Below are 16,790 nucleotides of genomic sequence, written 5' to 3'. Positions count from 1 at the left end.
AATGCCCGACCTAACTAAAGGTTAACTACGTTAACTTACGACACTGAAATAAAATATTTATCACAGTGTTTAGATAGTATACTTAACATTCAATATTCAAATATCGATAGATAAGAAAATAAATAAATAAATAGAAAAATGAAAATGCTTGACCCGATTCTGAACTATTTTTTTTAATAAGTAAGATAATACGAAATGTGATGGTTGGGGACTTGATCATATATGGATAATGTCTATTATTATCTTCTGATATTTTTGTTTTAGTTCATTATAAAAGCAAAAATTATACTTATTTCTCAACATATTAAAGATTCACAACTTATTAAATACAATAAAGCTTAATAACCCGAAAACATTAGTTGATAACCTTATTTTGTGTTTAATTTAATAGACAATTTAAAACACATTATTATTTACATAAGTTCATATAAATAAAAATGATCTCACCATGATATGCATGAGCTGTTCAGTGATAGGTTCATGCCATCCTAATTACAACCAATGTTAATGTTCACCATTCCATTCACTATTATCGTATAAAAAAAATTACAAAACATGCTGCAGATGGTAATCTATACAAGGGTGTGGATTCGATTATGACCAAACTGACCGAACTGAAATTAGTAAAATGAATAAACATTTTTTTCGATCAGTTGAATCGATCGATATTAGCCATGAAAGCCAATTAAATCGAATCTATAAAAAAATCGATCTGTCTGATTTAAAAAAAAAAACGATTTCTTTTATCAATCCCCATGTAATTTTATTGAATTCCAACAATAGGTTATTCCTAAATAAAATAAAAAGCAAAAAATAAGTTCGGAAATAAATTATAATTTTTGAGGTCAAGTAATAATAAGATTGAACTTTTGTTTAAAGCTCAATACAAACAAATGAGAATTGTAAAAATACCAAGCCCAATAACTGTTCTATATAAGTTGTTTTACGTATAAAACTGAAAATGAACCGACTAAATCAATTTAATTGATATTTTTCATATATAAAAAAACCGATCGACTGACTGAACCAAAGCGAAATTCCGATTTTGTTATTTCTCGTCTGTTCTGTGTTAGATTTTGCACGAATATATACACAATCAGAAAAAGTATAAACAAATTTTTGTTTAATGCTGATTGATCAGTTGCGCCAGAGCCAGAAGTCGCCGCCGAAGGTTGGTTGGCCGACGAGTCTCAGAGGAAGAGTTAGACTTCTAAAGATAGAGAGAGGATATCGTTCGTAGAATCTGATGGCTCGATCTTCTCCAGAGGGAAGTATAAACATATCGGCGAGCACGAAGAAAATAGTCGTCGATAACCGGATTTCCATGCGTTTCTACTTTCGCATAGCCGATAACATTCTAAAGCAGGTATACTGATTTGATCCGCATGTATTTTGACATTAATACTTGTACCCTGGACCGATATGTGAATTGGAGAGGCTTGTTGCCACTTGTTTCTCGATAATGACAATTGTTTATATCCTCGTGGAAGAATTTGAGTCGAATTTGTTTAGTTTTTGGTTTTTCATTGAATATTGCGGAATAATGATTTTTATGATAAAATAGGGATTTTGTAACAAGTGAGACCGTGATTAGAATATGCTGACAAGGCTTGTGTGTAGGAGTAGTGATGGATGTAAGAACTCTTTAAGCTATTGAATTAGAACTAAGCACGCTTGGTTTCAAATTTTATTTGGATTTTCGTCATTAGGAGTTGCGTCGACTCAATTTTATGGATTACAACGCATGTTAGAATGTTGTAATTGTTGTTTTGCTTGGCACCACTCTAGTTGATAACAAGTAGGATATTACGTATAAATCTTCCTACTATTTGCGAATACACCACAATTGGACTGGGTGAGAAGTGAGATAGGTGTTTTGACCTGAAATAATGGAAAGATTGAGTGTCTAATGTCATAGCTGAAATCTTCCACTGACTGTCACCACTATTGGGTTTCAAGGGAACATTGAACTGAGGGTTGCGTTTGTGATTAACTTGAGTAGAGATTGTAGTCTGCTTATAATGGTTGTCTCCAAATATACCAAATTACAAATAACTACTTATCTCCCGGATGATGTCTACGAGCATAAACAAGTACACTTCGTTCTGATGAATTAAATAAGTTCTTAAGCTAAAATATAAGAAGGTGAAATAATTATTTATTTTGCTGCTCCTTGGGTGATTGGAAGTGCACTCCATGAAAAATGATTTAGAATATACGGATGCTTATAATTCATGCATTGAGATTCTTGCACATTATTTGTTGAAGGGATACTTTTTCCAGACCATCAGACATGGTGCTTTGGTTGCCCTTGAAACAGTTATTTGCTTATTCTATATGAGAGGTCATTGTTTTGGAAAAAGCTTGGCTTCGTCTAGATTATGGTGACAAATACATGAAACCTAAAGTTAGCTTTTTTAAGAGGTTTCTTTCTTCTGCGATAATGTATTTATTCTCTATGACTCGATTTTATTTCCAATCAGTTTTTTATGCTGTTTGATTTTACAATTGTACTGTAAGGTTTTCCTCTTCTTATTTAATTCCGAACTCTAATTATTTGACTTGTCAATTTAATGCTATGGTATTGTTTTTTTATATGTGCTTGTGGCACATCAAATTCATTTCTCTTACTTGGGGATGATTTGGTCTCTTTATTTCTAAATATTATTTTTTCATATATAATCCTCCTCTCTATCCATCTCATTCATTATTTTTGTTGTTTTCCAAATTTACTCAGTTAAATTTTTATTTCATTCTGTAGGTCGACATTTTTCGTGAAGAAAAGAATGTTGTAGATTTGTATGTTATGCTTCTTCGATTCTCAAGGTAAGAAAGGATGTCCTACATTGAATTCAACGTATATTTTAAAACAACCCTTTTCGCCAAAATATATATTGCATGAAATACATAAAGTGGTTCCAATGAATGTTGTTTGTTGTCTTTTGTTTAGTCTGGTTTCTGAGACAATACCTTGCCATCGAGACTATAGAACATCTGCAAATGGAACTAAACTGTATCTCAAACGGGTAACAGTTGCTATTCATTGTTCATTTTATATTAATTGTTATTGTTGCGGCTTTTATGTTGACTTTTTTTTGGTTAAATCTCTAATCTGCATTGATTCCTGAATTTTTCTTTTGTATACATTCCACAGAGACTAATAGCTGCATTGACTGAGCTGGAAGAACTGAAGCCAGCTGTTCAAGTAAAAATTAAGGAGTTGCGTGAAAAACAAATTAGTCAGAAAAATGGATGCCGATATTTTCAGCAAAATGAAACTTGGAAATCTTCAGTTGAAAGACCTTATTTGAAGCAACAAAACTGGAGTAATTATAAATTTATATTAATACAAAGAAGGTACTTGAGTCTCCATCTTGTTGATTGGTACTATCTACTATTCGGTTTTAAATTAGGTAAGATTCTGAAAGTTTTTCTCAAGTTAAATTAAATGCTAAGTTGAAGTGTCAGTGTTACGATCTAGCGAATTATGCAAGTATAAATGAGAACCAGAAATGTAATATTGTATTGAGTTGATAAAGAAAACTCCCAGATTATCTGTTACAATCCCTCTCCCTAGCAGAATGCTAGTGACTCACTCAACAAGAATAATAACAGCATGATTCCATCTACCCAACCCCTCTCATTTATTATATCCTCACTCACGTGTTCCCCCTTTCCCCGCCTACAATACACGATCACAATCTTGGGCCAGGGCCTTTAATTCACACCAACAATGAGGCTTAGTGATTCAGAGTTAATTGGGCCTATTGGATCTTGATTCATAACATGTCCTGCCTCTTCAAAAATCGCCTGGTCCTGAAGGCGAAAATCTGGAAATTGAATCATAAAATCCTCCAAATTCTCCCATGTAGCATCTTCCTCTGTTCTTCCCTTCCCATGCACCAGCAACTGCTTTCAAAATTTTCATTTTTTTCTGTCAGATGCGTCCAGCCAAGATTGACACTGGTTCAAATGTCAGAAACAAATCAGCCTCCAATTCCCTAGGCAATTTCGTCTCAGCACAATTCCTTCCCACCACTCTTTTAAGGCATGATACGTGGAAAACAGTGTGCACCTTAGACCCTTCGGACAATTGTACTCTGTAAGCCATTGTCCCCACTTTCCTTAAAATCTTAGTAGGCCCATAGTACCTGGTTTCTAGTTTCTGAAATACCCTTGTACAGACTGAATTTTGTCGATGTGAGCGATGTGGGCGCAACTTTAAATACACCATATCACCCTCCTGAAATTGAACTTCTCTTCCTCTTTCTACGTATTTGATCATCTGTTGCTGAGATCGCCCAAGATTATATTTGATCTGTCTCAGTAGTTCATCTCGATCTATTAGAGCATGCGAAACCACTGCCACAACTGTTTCTCCAGGTAAGAACTGGATCACAGCAGGTGGTTTTCGCTTGTACACCACCTCAAAGGGGCACATACCTCCTGAGGTTTGATATGAAGTGTCGTATCAGTACTCAGCCCAATGCAACCATTGTGCCCAATTCTTAGGCTGCTCCGAATAGAAACAACACAAATAAGTCTCTACACACTTATTCAATGCTTCACTTTGGCCATCAGTTTCAGGATGGTATGCAATACTCATTTTTAAACGGGGTACCCTGCAGTCTGAAGAATTAAGACCAGAAGAAACTCATGAACACTACATCTCTGTAACTTAAAATCGTCTTTGGAAACCCATGTAGTTTGACCACATTTTTTATTAAGATTTCAGCTACCGAGCTCATTGTGTATGGATGCCTAAGTAATAGGAAGTGCTTGTATTTGGACAGTCGATTGATCACCACTAAGATAACATCATGACCCTTCGACTTTGGCAGCCCAGTAATAAAGTCCATGGCCAAATCTTCCCAAATTGCTTCCGGGATTGCTAATGGTTGAAGCAATCCCGCTGGTGATGTAGCCTCATACTTTTGTTTTTGACACACCTCGCACTCGGCCACATATTTGCACACATCTTCCTTCATTCCTTCCAAAAGAAACAACTTGCCAATCTTTTATATGTTCTCAAAGGCATGAAACTCAAGCAACAATTTTGGAGCCCGTGATGATGCTCGAGGAATCACCAACCTTTGTTTGGTAGGCACCCATTGACTAAGGAACAATGCTTGGGACTGCCACTAGCCCTATTAAGGTTCTGTATAACTTTTAGCGGCGCTGGATCATTCAAAACTACTTCCTTGATCTCTTCTACTTCCATCCACTTGGATTTAGTTACTGCATTCAATATCGCCCAATGTTGTAAATGGCGCGAGGCGTTGGCGGGTCACCTACCACCCGTCTAGGCGGATGAATTTTTTAAGTAATTTTTTTTTTATAGATACAGGTGCATCACATACATTCATATCAGAACGTTTTGCATTGACACATACATTGCCTGTAGAGTCATTGTCTACTGTAGTGTCTATTTCTTCTCCGTTGGGAAGTGGTCTGATATCTGTGACTTCAGTTAGACATTGTATACTACAGTTTGAGGGGCATGAGATCGATTTAGACTGTGTTGTACTTGGTTTATCTGATTTTGATTGTATTTTCGGGATTGACATGTTGACTAAGTACAGAGCTACCGTAGATTGTTTTCACAAGATTGTCAGATTCAGACCTGAAATGACAGAGGAATGGAAATTCTACGCTAAGGGTTCCAGATCTCGGATTCCCTTAGTGTCTGCTCTGACTATGAGTAGATTGTTGCAGAAAGGAGCAGAAGGGTTCCTTATCTATTCTGTAGATCTACAGAAATCGAGCCCGACATTGGCAGATTTGCCAGTAGTACGGGAGTTTGCAGATGTATTTCCTGACGAGATTCCAGGATTACCTCCAGCCCGAGAGGTAGATTTTAGCATTGATCTTATTCCAGGTACAGTTCCTATTTCGAGAGCTCCGTATAGGATGGCACCGATAGAGCTGAAAGAATTGAAAGCACAACTAGAAGATCTTCTAGCCAAGGGATATATCAGACCTAGTGTATCTCATTGGGGCGCACCAGTGTTATTTGTCGCGAAAGAAAGACGGTTCAATGAGATTGTGTATCGACTACCGGCAACTGAACAAGGCGACGGTAAAGAATAAATATCCATTGCCGCGCATCAATGATTTATTTGATCAGTTGCAGGGATCATCTGTTTATTCTAAAATTGATTTGAGATCCGGATATCACCAGCTCAGAGTTCGAGATGTTGATATACCAAAGACAGCATTCCGAACCAGGTATGGACATTACGAATTTATTGTCATGCCTTTTGGTTTAACGAATGCTCCAGCGGTGTTTATGGGATTGATGAACCGCGTTTTTCAGAGGTATTTGGATGAGTTTGTTATTGTGTTTATTGATGATATTTTGGTGTATTCCAAGAATAGGAATGAGCATGCAGAGCATTTAAGAATTGTATTGCAGACACTGAGAAATATTCTTGGAATACACCAAAATATCATCAATAAACACAATAACAAACTCATCCAAATAGGAATGAGCATGCAGAGCATTTAAGAATTGTATTGCAGACACTGAGAAATGAAAGATTGTATGCTAAACTGTCAAAGTGCGAGTTCTGGTTGAAACATGTTGTCTTCTTGGGTCATATCATATCTGGAGACGGTATTTCTGTGGATCCGAGTAAAGTTGAAGCTGTTATCAGTTGGCCGAGACCGACTTCTGTGCCAGAGATACGTAGTTTCATGGGTCTGGCAGGGTACTATCGACGATTCATCTAAGATTTCTCCAGTTGCGAAGCCGATTACCCAGTTGACACAGAAGAATCCACCATTTGTGTGGTCTGAGGATTGCGAGTCTAGCTTTCTAGAATTGAAGAAGAGGCTGATCAATGCTCCAGTACTGACGATACCTTCAGGTACAAGTGAGTTCGTTGTATATTGTGACGCATCTCACAGAGGGTTAGGATGTGTTCTTATGCAGCGAGGTCATGTGATCGCATACGCCTCGAGACAGTTAAAGCCACACGAGACTCGATACCCAATTCATGATCTTGAATTGGCGGCTATCATTTTTGCATTAAAGATCTGACGTCATTATCTATATGGCGAGAAATTTGAGATTTACTTTGATCACAAGAGTCTGAAGTATCTGTTTTCTCAATCAGAATTGAATATGAGGCATAGTTGTGAAAAGCGCTCGCCTCGCTCGCTTAAGCGCGAGGCGACGCGAGGCGGCCTACTTGCGCTTCGGATTGTCCCGAAGCGCAGCAGGTTAATGAAGCCCACGCTTTAGTGCGCTTCGCCTGGATTTCTGAGCGATATCGCTAGGCGCTTCAGCCCATATGTGTTATTTTAGTTCTGTCCAAGCCCAAGTCCAGCTCCAAATGAAAGCCCAGCCCATGTATATTAAAATATTTGTCGTTTAGTGCTTCTGCCTCTGCCAAGTCTACTGCCTTTGCATTTGTGCGTGAATCTCTTCTGCCTCTGCCTTGTCGCCACTGCTCCGCCGCCGCCGCCGCCGCCGCCGACCCTGCCGCCGCCGCCGACCCTGCCGCCACTTCTCATTTGCTACCCAATTAGTAAACCACTAAACCTTAATTTTAGGATTTTTTTGTTTAAAATTACAAATTGTGTTTTTTATTTTTAATAATATAATAGATGAATTGTTTTTTATATTTCAGAATTTAAACATGTTAAACATGTCAAACACACCAATTGATTTTTTTGATAATATTTTGTTTATTGTGGCGTGACGTAGATTTGAAAGATGAAGATGACGATTATAATGGCATTTGATATTTCATGTATCACATTTTCAAAGACTTTTTATTTTATTTTGAATTTTTGGATGATAATTTGTTTGTTGCGCTTTTTTCCGTAAAGCGTGCGCTTCGCTTTGCGCTTTGCGCTTGAAGCCCCAAGACACTTGAGCGCTTTTTTGCGCCTCGCGCTTTTGACAACTATGATATGAGGCAGCGTAGATGGTTGGATCTATTGAAAGATTTTGATTGCGAGATCAAATATTATCCTGGGAAGTCAAATGCAGCAGCGGATGCCTTGAGTCGAAAGGTATGTGCTCTATCCTTATCGACGATAGGCGTTTCGAATTTAGTTGAAGATTGCTGTTTGTCTGGATTGACATTTGATACAGATAGTAGACCGCTACGACTTGCTTCGATTCAAATTGAGCCAGATTTGATTATGAGAATCAAGGAAGCCCAAAGAACCGATCAGAATATTCAGAAGTCGATTGATATGGTCAGATCAGGACATCAGCCTGAATATCAGGTACATGATTTTGTTCTGTATGTGAATAACCGTCTCGTAGTGCTAGATGTTTTATAGTTGAAACAACAGATTTTATCAGCACCGCACTGTAGTCGGTTTAGCATTCATCCTGGAGGTCGAAAAATGTACAACGATTTGAAGACACAATTCTGGTGGAAACAGATGAAGACCGATATTGCAGAATTTGTGTCCAAGTGCTTAAATTGCCAACATGTGAAGGCTGAGAGAAAGAAGCCTGGAGGTCTACTTCAGATTTTGTCTATTCCTGAATAGAAATGGGATCACATTTCCATGGATTTCGTGACGAAGTTACCTCGATCATCCCGGGGCTGTGACGCGATTTGGGTCATTATTGACAGATTGACCAAATCAGCGTGTTTTATTCCATACAGAATGACATACCGACACGATCAGATGGCTGAGATATATGTCTGAGAGGTAGTCAGATTACACGGTGTGCCAAAGTCCATCGTATCAGATCGTGATCCCCGATTCACTTCACATTTCTGGCACAGTTTGCAGCAGGCTTTAGGTACGACATTACACATGAGTACTGCTTATCATCCCCAGACAGATGGACAGTCAGAGCGGACTATCCAGACTTTAGAGGACATGTTGAGAGCTGTAGTGCTAGACTTTAGCACTAGTTGGCAGGATTCACTCCCTCTTTGTGAATTCTCGTACAACAACAGCTATCAGACGAGTATTGAGATGGCACCGTTTGAAGCTTTGTATGGCAAGAAGTGCATATCTCCGTTGTACTGGGATGATATATCTGAGGTACCAGAACTTGGACCTGATATGATTCGAGAAATGACTGAAAAGGTAAAGATCATTCAGAAGAGAATGAAAACGGCACAGGATCGGCAAGCCAAATATGCCAATATCAGACGTAGACCGTTAGTATTCGAACAGGGAGACAGAGTATTTTTGAAGATTTCCCCTTTCAGAGGCGTTGTCAGATTTGGCAAGCGTGGGAAGTTGTCTCCTAGATACATCGGTCCTTACGAGACTTTGAGTTATGGTGAACAACCGATACAGATTCTTGATCGGAAAGAAAAACAGCTCAGAACGAAGACTATTCCGCTTGTGAAAGTTCAGTGGAGTCGTCATGGCGCTGAAGAAGCGACTTGGGAAACAGAAGCAGATATGAGACAGAGACATCCCGAGTTATTTCGATGATGTAAGTATTTATTCAGTTTTGATTACATTGCCTCTTATACTTACATTGATAGAATGACCTATGATTTCGAGGACGAAATCATTTCTTAGAGGAGGAGAAATGTAAGGCTTGAGATTTTTTTATTAGTCTTCATTGAGGTGACACTCGGAAGATATGAGTATGCATGACATGTCATGAGAAGCACTAAATGAGATGGGAGTAGGAAAGACATGGAAATAGATGAGAAAATATTCAGAATAGTTGTGAAGGACAGAACTGATGGCGCACATGCGCGAATAAATGCGCGCATGTGCGCGACACGTCCAGAGACATTGGCGCACATGCGCGAGATAAGGCGCACATATGCGCGACACCTCCAGAATCTTTGGCGCACATGCGCGAGATGAAGCGCACATATGCGCGAGGTGTTGAATTTGCCTTGGCCGAGACCCGTAGGTCTCGCGCATATGTGCGGGTAATGTCGCGCATATGCGCGAGACGTGTACTCCAAAGAATAAGCCATTTGTCCTTGTCATGCATGTATAAGATATGTGTCCTTTACTCTTTTCCTTATTCAGAAGATAGCACCGAGGGACAAGAAGGAAAGCTTCAGAAAATTCCAAGTTTCTTTCAAGCTTGGAGTGTGGAATTTGAAGAATCCAACCAACCGATTTTTATTCCGAGTTCAGATTTATGTTCCTTGCATCATAAACTACAAGAAGATGTAAGTATGATTCAATTCCTGCATGATTTGAGATATTGTGATTGGGGAAAATTGTGAATTACACTAGATTATGTGTTCTTGTGAAGTTGATGATCGGATATTCGTAGTCGGATCGAAGAAATATTATTGTATGCAATTGTTAGGAAATTCCAGCATATATATGATTGAACATGTTCAGATTTCAGAGTTTAGAGTGTGTTATGAAGAGAATGGTGAATTGTTGATGTTGATTATGTAGTATTGATATGACCGGTATCGAGAAATCATGTCGTTGCGCCGCTGAATTGCATTGAGATTGATTGTTAAGTTCAATGTGTATTGATTGGAATTATGGATTGATATTGAACATTCAACATTACCATTTCAGATTGATATTGGTAAGATTCGTAGTCGAGATTTCGACATCAACAGAGATCGTACGACGGAAGGTATAATTCATGTTTTGTTTGGGGAAGACACAACTCAAATGAGATTCAATTTGAGTTTCCCAACAAAATCACATACTAGAATTGTTGTTTATCTTTTGATATGATTTTGATTGTTTATAGACTTATATTCAAATCTCTTGATATGATGATGTCTTGTTTATAGATTTATATTCAAGCATTTGAGATAGGAGAGTCTTTGCCAGACTTGTCAAACTAGACGTTCGGTGGTATCGACACTTCGGATCAGAGTCACTCCGATTGTAGATATTCGATACAGACAGGTCCGAAGTCTAGGAATAAGACGTACAATTACCCCGATTGGGAGGGTAGGTGACAGACAGTGACGTCTTATTCACACCGGGATCCCTAGAATTAGAGTTGAGTCGAGTCAAGACATGATTTGATTTGAATTGCATGCTTATATAGATTGGTTTCATAGACTATGGAGCCTATTGTTATTGTTTTCATTCATGATTTACGATTATGTATCAGCATGCATACATGTTTTATACTGAGATTTGTTCTCACCAGAGTTTCCGGCTGTTGTTATGTCTGTATGTGTGCATAACAACAGGTGGGGCAGGATCAAGGTCGCGACAGAGATGAGATATGGACATAGCGTGGTGATCACGGGCGTAGCAGATGAACTAGTAGTTATATTTTTGACATGTTGTGTATTTAATTACTGGTTTGTAGAATATGGGTAAAACAAGACATGTATATTATGTTTGTTGTAATGAAATAAATATAAAATTATCTTGTGCTTGAGTTATATACATTTGAATTAATGTTAAAAAGCAAAATTTTGACCCGCATTTTTTGAATAAACATCCGATTCATAGTTGTCAAGGCGCTAGGTGACGTCAAGGCGACGAGCCACTGCCTAGCGCCCGAACGCCTAGGCGACAAAAGGCGATCGCCTAGCCACGAGGCGATAATATAGAGAGAATGTATTATATATTTATGTTCTACTAGGCCATACTAGGCTATTTTTTAAAAATTAATGCTAAACAGAAGCCTGAAAGAGAAGAATCTGCCCGGCAGAGAAGAAAAGTTGAAAGAGAGGCCTGAAAACAGAAGCCTGCGGCTGCGGCAGAGAAGAACAGGTCCAGGAGCTTCAATATTCGATCGGCAGGGGAGAATGGTGTGCGCAGAAATGGCAGGGGAGAATGGTGTGCGCAGAACGGCACGACAGAAACTTCAATCGGCAGGGGAGAAATGAGAATACGTATCGACATGCAAAGCAAAACTAGGCTTTTTTTAAAAATAAATTACTTATGGGCTGAAATTAGTTATGGGCTTATTTAGTTGGGCTTTGGGTCATTAAAAAATAAAGGATATGCGATGCGCACATGGTTCTGCAAAGAGGCGGAACGCCTGGAACGCCCATCGCCCGGAGAAATGCGGCTTCAAGGCGCTAAAGGCGCTCGCCCAGCCATGCACCGTTGCCTGGTTGTCCATAAGGCGCTGAAGCTCTGCCTAGCGCCTGAGGCGCGCCTTTGACAACTATGATCCGATTAATCCCGAAAAGAACTGAGTTAGAGCCCGGGTCCCCACATTTACAATCTTTGGCCGGGGCCTTTCATTCACATCAGCAATGTGCCCTAGTGATTCAGAACTAATTCGGCCTATTGGATCTGGATTCATGACAGTCAGATTTTATTGTTTCCCGTTACCTACTTGTTTACCTAATTATTGTGTAATTGACAGAGTCTAAAGCCTGCTACTGTCGAACATTGGATATCAGGATCGAAGGTTCATTTCCTTGCAAAACCGATAGAAGAGCATCTCAGTAAAATGTAAGCCATTTACGTAAACTCTGTCGATCTTTTTAGCAGCAGAAACAATTGCATGGATACTTACATTTTAATGTGGCTGGAAATCCTTGCCATTTCCTCACCTATAAACTAAATTTCCCATTGTAGAATATGATCTTAAATATGGAATTCTTTAATTTCAGTTATTTTTGAAGATCATTCATTGGAAACTGAAGTAATTTGTGAAACTTGTTTTTTCTTTTACCCTGTATAAAATGTTGACACTTTTTGTATCATAAGACTGTTATAAATGTTAATGTTGGTCTCACTTTCTTTGAAAGGTATTGCAAAGTGGGAAATTTCTGTTTTATCGATACTCTTGAGACTTGGCCTTATATTTAAAATTTCTCATTTTTTAAAAGGTAGGTATTATATTCGACATATTAAATTACAATATTCAATGTAGTTGATGAATAATTAAGGATTTAAATATGGTAATTTCTGACAGATTCATGGAGGCAATAAAGATTAGTCTAACATTACAATCCACAACATTGTACATGCTGGTTTGAATCAATTGGATGCATGCAAGGATCATCTGATTTGTGAATGTTTATGCCTTATGGCATACACATGCATACAGTTGTATATTATTCTGCTTTTTTTCCCTAAAAATTAACCTATACTTACGTCAATGCATAGGAATAATATTTTGGCAGATCAATCAGTATTCCCCGCCAAAGGAGGAAACTCTCTAGTTAGACATTCTATTTTGGGCCCCAACGGGCTTCATGGACAATGGAAACCTCCTTCTATTCATAAGGTGGCCCTGACCATTCGTTGATGCATATCAATCACGAAAGCAATTTTTTTTATATATGTATATAATTTCATTTTTTTGCAGGTTTAATATCCAAGAAATGAATACTTTACTCCTATTGAGGTTCCAAGGTTAACTAATGTATCTGAATCACAAATTTAAGAATTTGTTTGCCACTTGATTTTATTGCTTCGAGTTAAGTTTCATGTTTATGATTTGTTGATGGACATATGGTGATTTGACATGTTTGTGATCCTTGAAGGGACAATAGCACTCAACTTTCTATCAAAGATGGAAATACGACAGGAAATGATGGTGGAAGTTCAGAACAAGCAAGAATTGTTTTGGAATCTGTAGTTCAGCCAAAAAATAACAGTAATCCAGTAAAGAATCAAGAATTTGATTCACTTATCTCTTTTGAACCTATTGAAACCGCACCACAAACAGAAATTATTAGACAACCTTCGCCACCTCCTGTTCTAGTATATGTACAGGATCTTATCCCCACCTCACCTCCAGATACTGAGACTATGACCGAATGTGGGCAGGAGAATTCTTCCGGTGTCTCTTTTATTCGTTTTGAAGATTCACTGCAGTTGCACATAGTAAGGTGTTAGCATATTGGTTTTTAATGTGAATGTTGTGTGTTTTTTATCTGACATCAAGTGCTACCGAGTAGTTCTTTAATTTGAATATTCCATTTTCGATAACTTGATTTCTCTGCAAAATATGCAACGATTGTATCAAGCTTCAGCAGTAAAGAAACTTAGAAATGTATACATACTCATTGTGCTTGTTCTTTCATCAGTCAACCCAAATGATGGAGAGTTTTATGAAGTTGGCCAAGTCCAACACAGATAAAAACTTAGAAACATGCGGGATCCTCGCGGGTTCGCTTGTAAGTACCAATACCATTTAGATATTCTATTTTGATGTATAGCAATCACCGAAGTCATCATTTCAGATTTGTAGCATTATTTACTGGATGCATTCTTTTGAACACACCTGTTATTTGCCACAGAGAAACCGAAAATTCTATATCACAGCTCTAAATATTCCAAAGCAAGAATCGGCATCAGACTCGGTAAGCCAGAGTTTTCCTCATACATATGCACAAACACTTGACAAGAAGCTGACAGCATCTGAATTTTGTTTTAATCATTCTGGTTAAGCAGTGCCAAGCAACGAATGGGGAAGAAATATTTGAAGTGCAGGACAAACAAAGTCTTTTTCCACTTGGATGGATTCATGTACGTATAATTTTGGCCAGATTATCCATAAATAGAATACGTTTCTACGGTGAACTGTCTTTGGTTTTTTCTGTAAGCAAAAATGTCAATATATTGTTTTTCAAGGTCCTACTGCTCAGTGATGGCTCCTTGATATTGTTTAGCAAATGCTTAATGCTATTTACTGATTATATTTATACTTTGAGTAAGGTATCTCCATGTGTGTCCATTTATGGTTCTCTACACTTCTATTGATATACGAGTTTGTAGAATCAGGTCTCTTGTTCTTATATTTCTCTCTTCGTTCTTCGCTGGATGTGTATAATAGTGATTATGAACTCCATTCTTCATCATGAGTCACACTCATGCTCCGGATTATAATCTATTGGAAATCAGGTTTCCTTATTTGGCAGGTTCTTGTTATACTTTGAATTTTTCCCCATAATCAATTACGAAGTCGGATTCTGTAGAATCTATGTACGTGTATGTCATGCAACTCATTTATCCATGGTTTACCATCTCTTGTCTATATTGTTAATCTCCAGTGTTTCTCTGATTCCTCCCGTTTGGAAAGTCTCCAGTGTTTCTCTTTACTACTGACCTCTCTTCTTCATACATTGGATTATTTCTAAAAGTAGTTTTAGATGAGTTCCTGAATGATCTGCTCTTAGTACACTTAGAAAATTCACACCTCAACTACTCTCGATCAAAACTTTTTGGCCCTTACAGTTTGTCACGAGGAAAGATTTCTTTTTTTGGTTCTGCCTTTCATTGCTCCTTTTCTAGGGATAGCTTGTTTAATTCTAGAATTTTTAAGTGGGTGCCATCTGATATAAGAAAACTGAAGAAGTTTTACTCTTAAATCTCGTGTTACCAAAGCCCATTCAGCGACTTTGAATTTTAAAACATGGATGGTTTTGGACTTTTGGTAAATAAACTAAGAAGCTTTGGTGCTGTTTGGCTGGAATTTAAGGATCGTCTTGATAAGGAATGCCTGTATGTTTTCATCCTCGGACAGTAGTGAAATGGATGAACGCTGTGGAGGATTTTGGGAAAGGAAACCCGCTTTCTCTTTCGACGAGCTTCCGAGGAAGTGAGATGTTAGGAAAACTTGTCGCATATTATGTTGGAAGACAACTTAATTTCTTGAGCACGAGAATGCTGTGTCTCATTATTACTTTTCATTAGACAAGTTTTACTGTCTACAACAAAATTATGGTGTCCATATTAGCCTGAGGGTATACAGACTGAAATAGCTTGTCATTGTGTGTGTCGCCATTCTTTTTATCGCTCTTGGCACCAAGCATGTATCTTTCATAAACCACATTAAGGATTAACATTTGACCAACTGCTTGATGTTATGCAGACACATCCTACACAATCTTGTTTCATGTCATCGATTGATATTCACACGCACTACTCCTACCAGGTAAAATCATGTTTCATTTAACTCCTTATATGTTGGTGATTTGCTTCTGCTTATCAGCTTTCCACTTTTTTTCACACACATCTTTATATATTTTACAGATAATGTTACCCGAAGCTATTGCCATTGTCATGGCACCAAAAGACTGTTCCAGGTTAGTTTTAACATTTCCATCGTGTACATGTCCATTCTTCTTCAAATGGAAAGTTGCAAAACTAACCGGAAGTTTTTGTGTGTTCAGAAACCATGGCATTTTCCGGTTAACGTCAGGGGGAATGACTGTCTGCCCAAGACGGGGGTTCCATTCCCACGACCCCCCTTCAGATGGTAGCTCTATATACAGACATTGTACCGATGTTTATATGGATTCCAATTTGAGATTTGATGTTATGGATCTACGTTGATCTGTTTGCAACTGGGTTCATTAATTTGTGATCATTCATTAATGACACGATTGAAAGAAATCCCCTTGTATTGTTTTCGGACAGATGATCACATATGGTTTTGCGATTTATAAAAAAAAATTCATCTCTCTCCGACTTTTGCTTTATCTCAAAGTTCAAACTATTTAATAAATTTATTTATGTTACATAACTATCGTATCCAAATAATTTTTTTTATTTGTACTTTTAAATTTTCATAAACTTTAATATATTTGCACAAATTACATTAATTATTTCTGGTATGACGTGAGACCACAAATTTTTTTTAAACAATTGTCCTTATATTATATTTGATATGTAAATTTGAGTTAATTTATATATTATTAATTTTAAACACATCTAATCAATTTTTTCCTTAATTTTCTGGACTAACTACTACTTGTAGGATAAATAACTCTCTCTATTTATTTATAAGTATATCATTTTAGATTTAAAGGATAATAACTAAATCAAATATTTTGACTTAGTTTATAAAAAAACATAAGTAAACTAATTATTTGTAAAATAAAAAAAAATATTATTTATATATAACATAGAATATATGATATGAGCAAATCTCA

The 16,790-nt window shown here is 37.5% G+C and overlaps 1 protein-coding gene across 5 annotated transcripts; it reads left to right on the top strand.

Moving 5' to 3' along the window:
- The first annotated feature begins 1,135 nt into the window (after nucleotides 1-1,135).
- Nucleotides 1,136-16,319, top strand: LOC140805753 (AMSH-like ubiquitin thioesterase 1). Of its 5 annotated transcripts, XM_073162045.1 has the most exons (10): nucleotides 11,559-12,354; nucleotides 13,032-13,135; nucleotides 13,217-13,263; nucleotides 13,395-13,737; nucleotides 13,941-14,030; nucleotides 14,154-14,216; nucleotides 14,308-14,382; nucleotides 15,728-15,790; nucleotides 15,889-15,941; nucleotides 16,029-16,319. In XM_073162045.1, exons 4-10 carry the CDS (start codon nucleotides 13,663-13,665, stop codon nucleotides 16,189-16,191), a joined length of 582 nt encoding a protein of 193 aa, XP_073018146.1. In that variant the 5' UTR covers nucleotides 11,559-12,354; nucleotides 13,032-13,135; nucleotides 13,217-13,263; nucleotides 13,395-13,662; the 3' UTR covers nucleotides 16,192-16,319. The 5 variants fall into 5 exon arrangements, 2 of the variants coding, with proteins under 2 accessions (XP_073018146.1, XP_073018147.1); XM_073162046.1 differs by lacking the exon at nucleotides 11,559-12,354 and having other exon boundaries at nucleotides 13,015-13,135; XR_012112326.1 differs by lacking the exons at nucleotides 13,941-14,030; nucleotides 14,154-14,216; nucleotides 14,308-14,382; ... (1 more) ...; nucleotides 15,889-15,941; nucleotides 16,029-16,319 and adding exons at nucleotides 1,136-1,366; nucleotides 2,762-2,826; nucleotides 2,951-3,026; nucleotides 3,155-3,357 and having other exon boundaries at nucleotides 12,266-12,354; nucleotides 13,395-13,666.
- The last annotated feature ends 471 nt before the right edge of the window (nucleotides 16,320-16,790 follow it).

This window comes from Primulina eburnea, chromosome 11, assembly GCF_022965805.1.
Source record: "Primulina eburnea isolate SZY01 chromosome 11, ASM2296580v1, whole genome shotgun sequence".
NCBI lineage: Eukaryota > Viridiplantae > Streptophyta > Magnoliopsida > Lamiales > Gesneriaceae > Primulina > Primulina eburnea.
The sequence above is the reverse complement of the archived record's forward strand: the minus strand, read 5'-3'. Positions and strand labels throughout refer to the sequence as shown.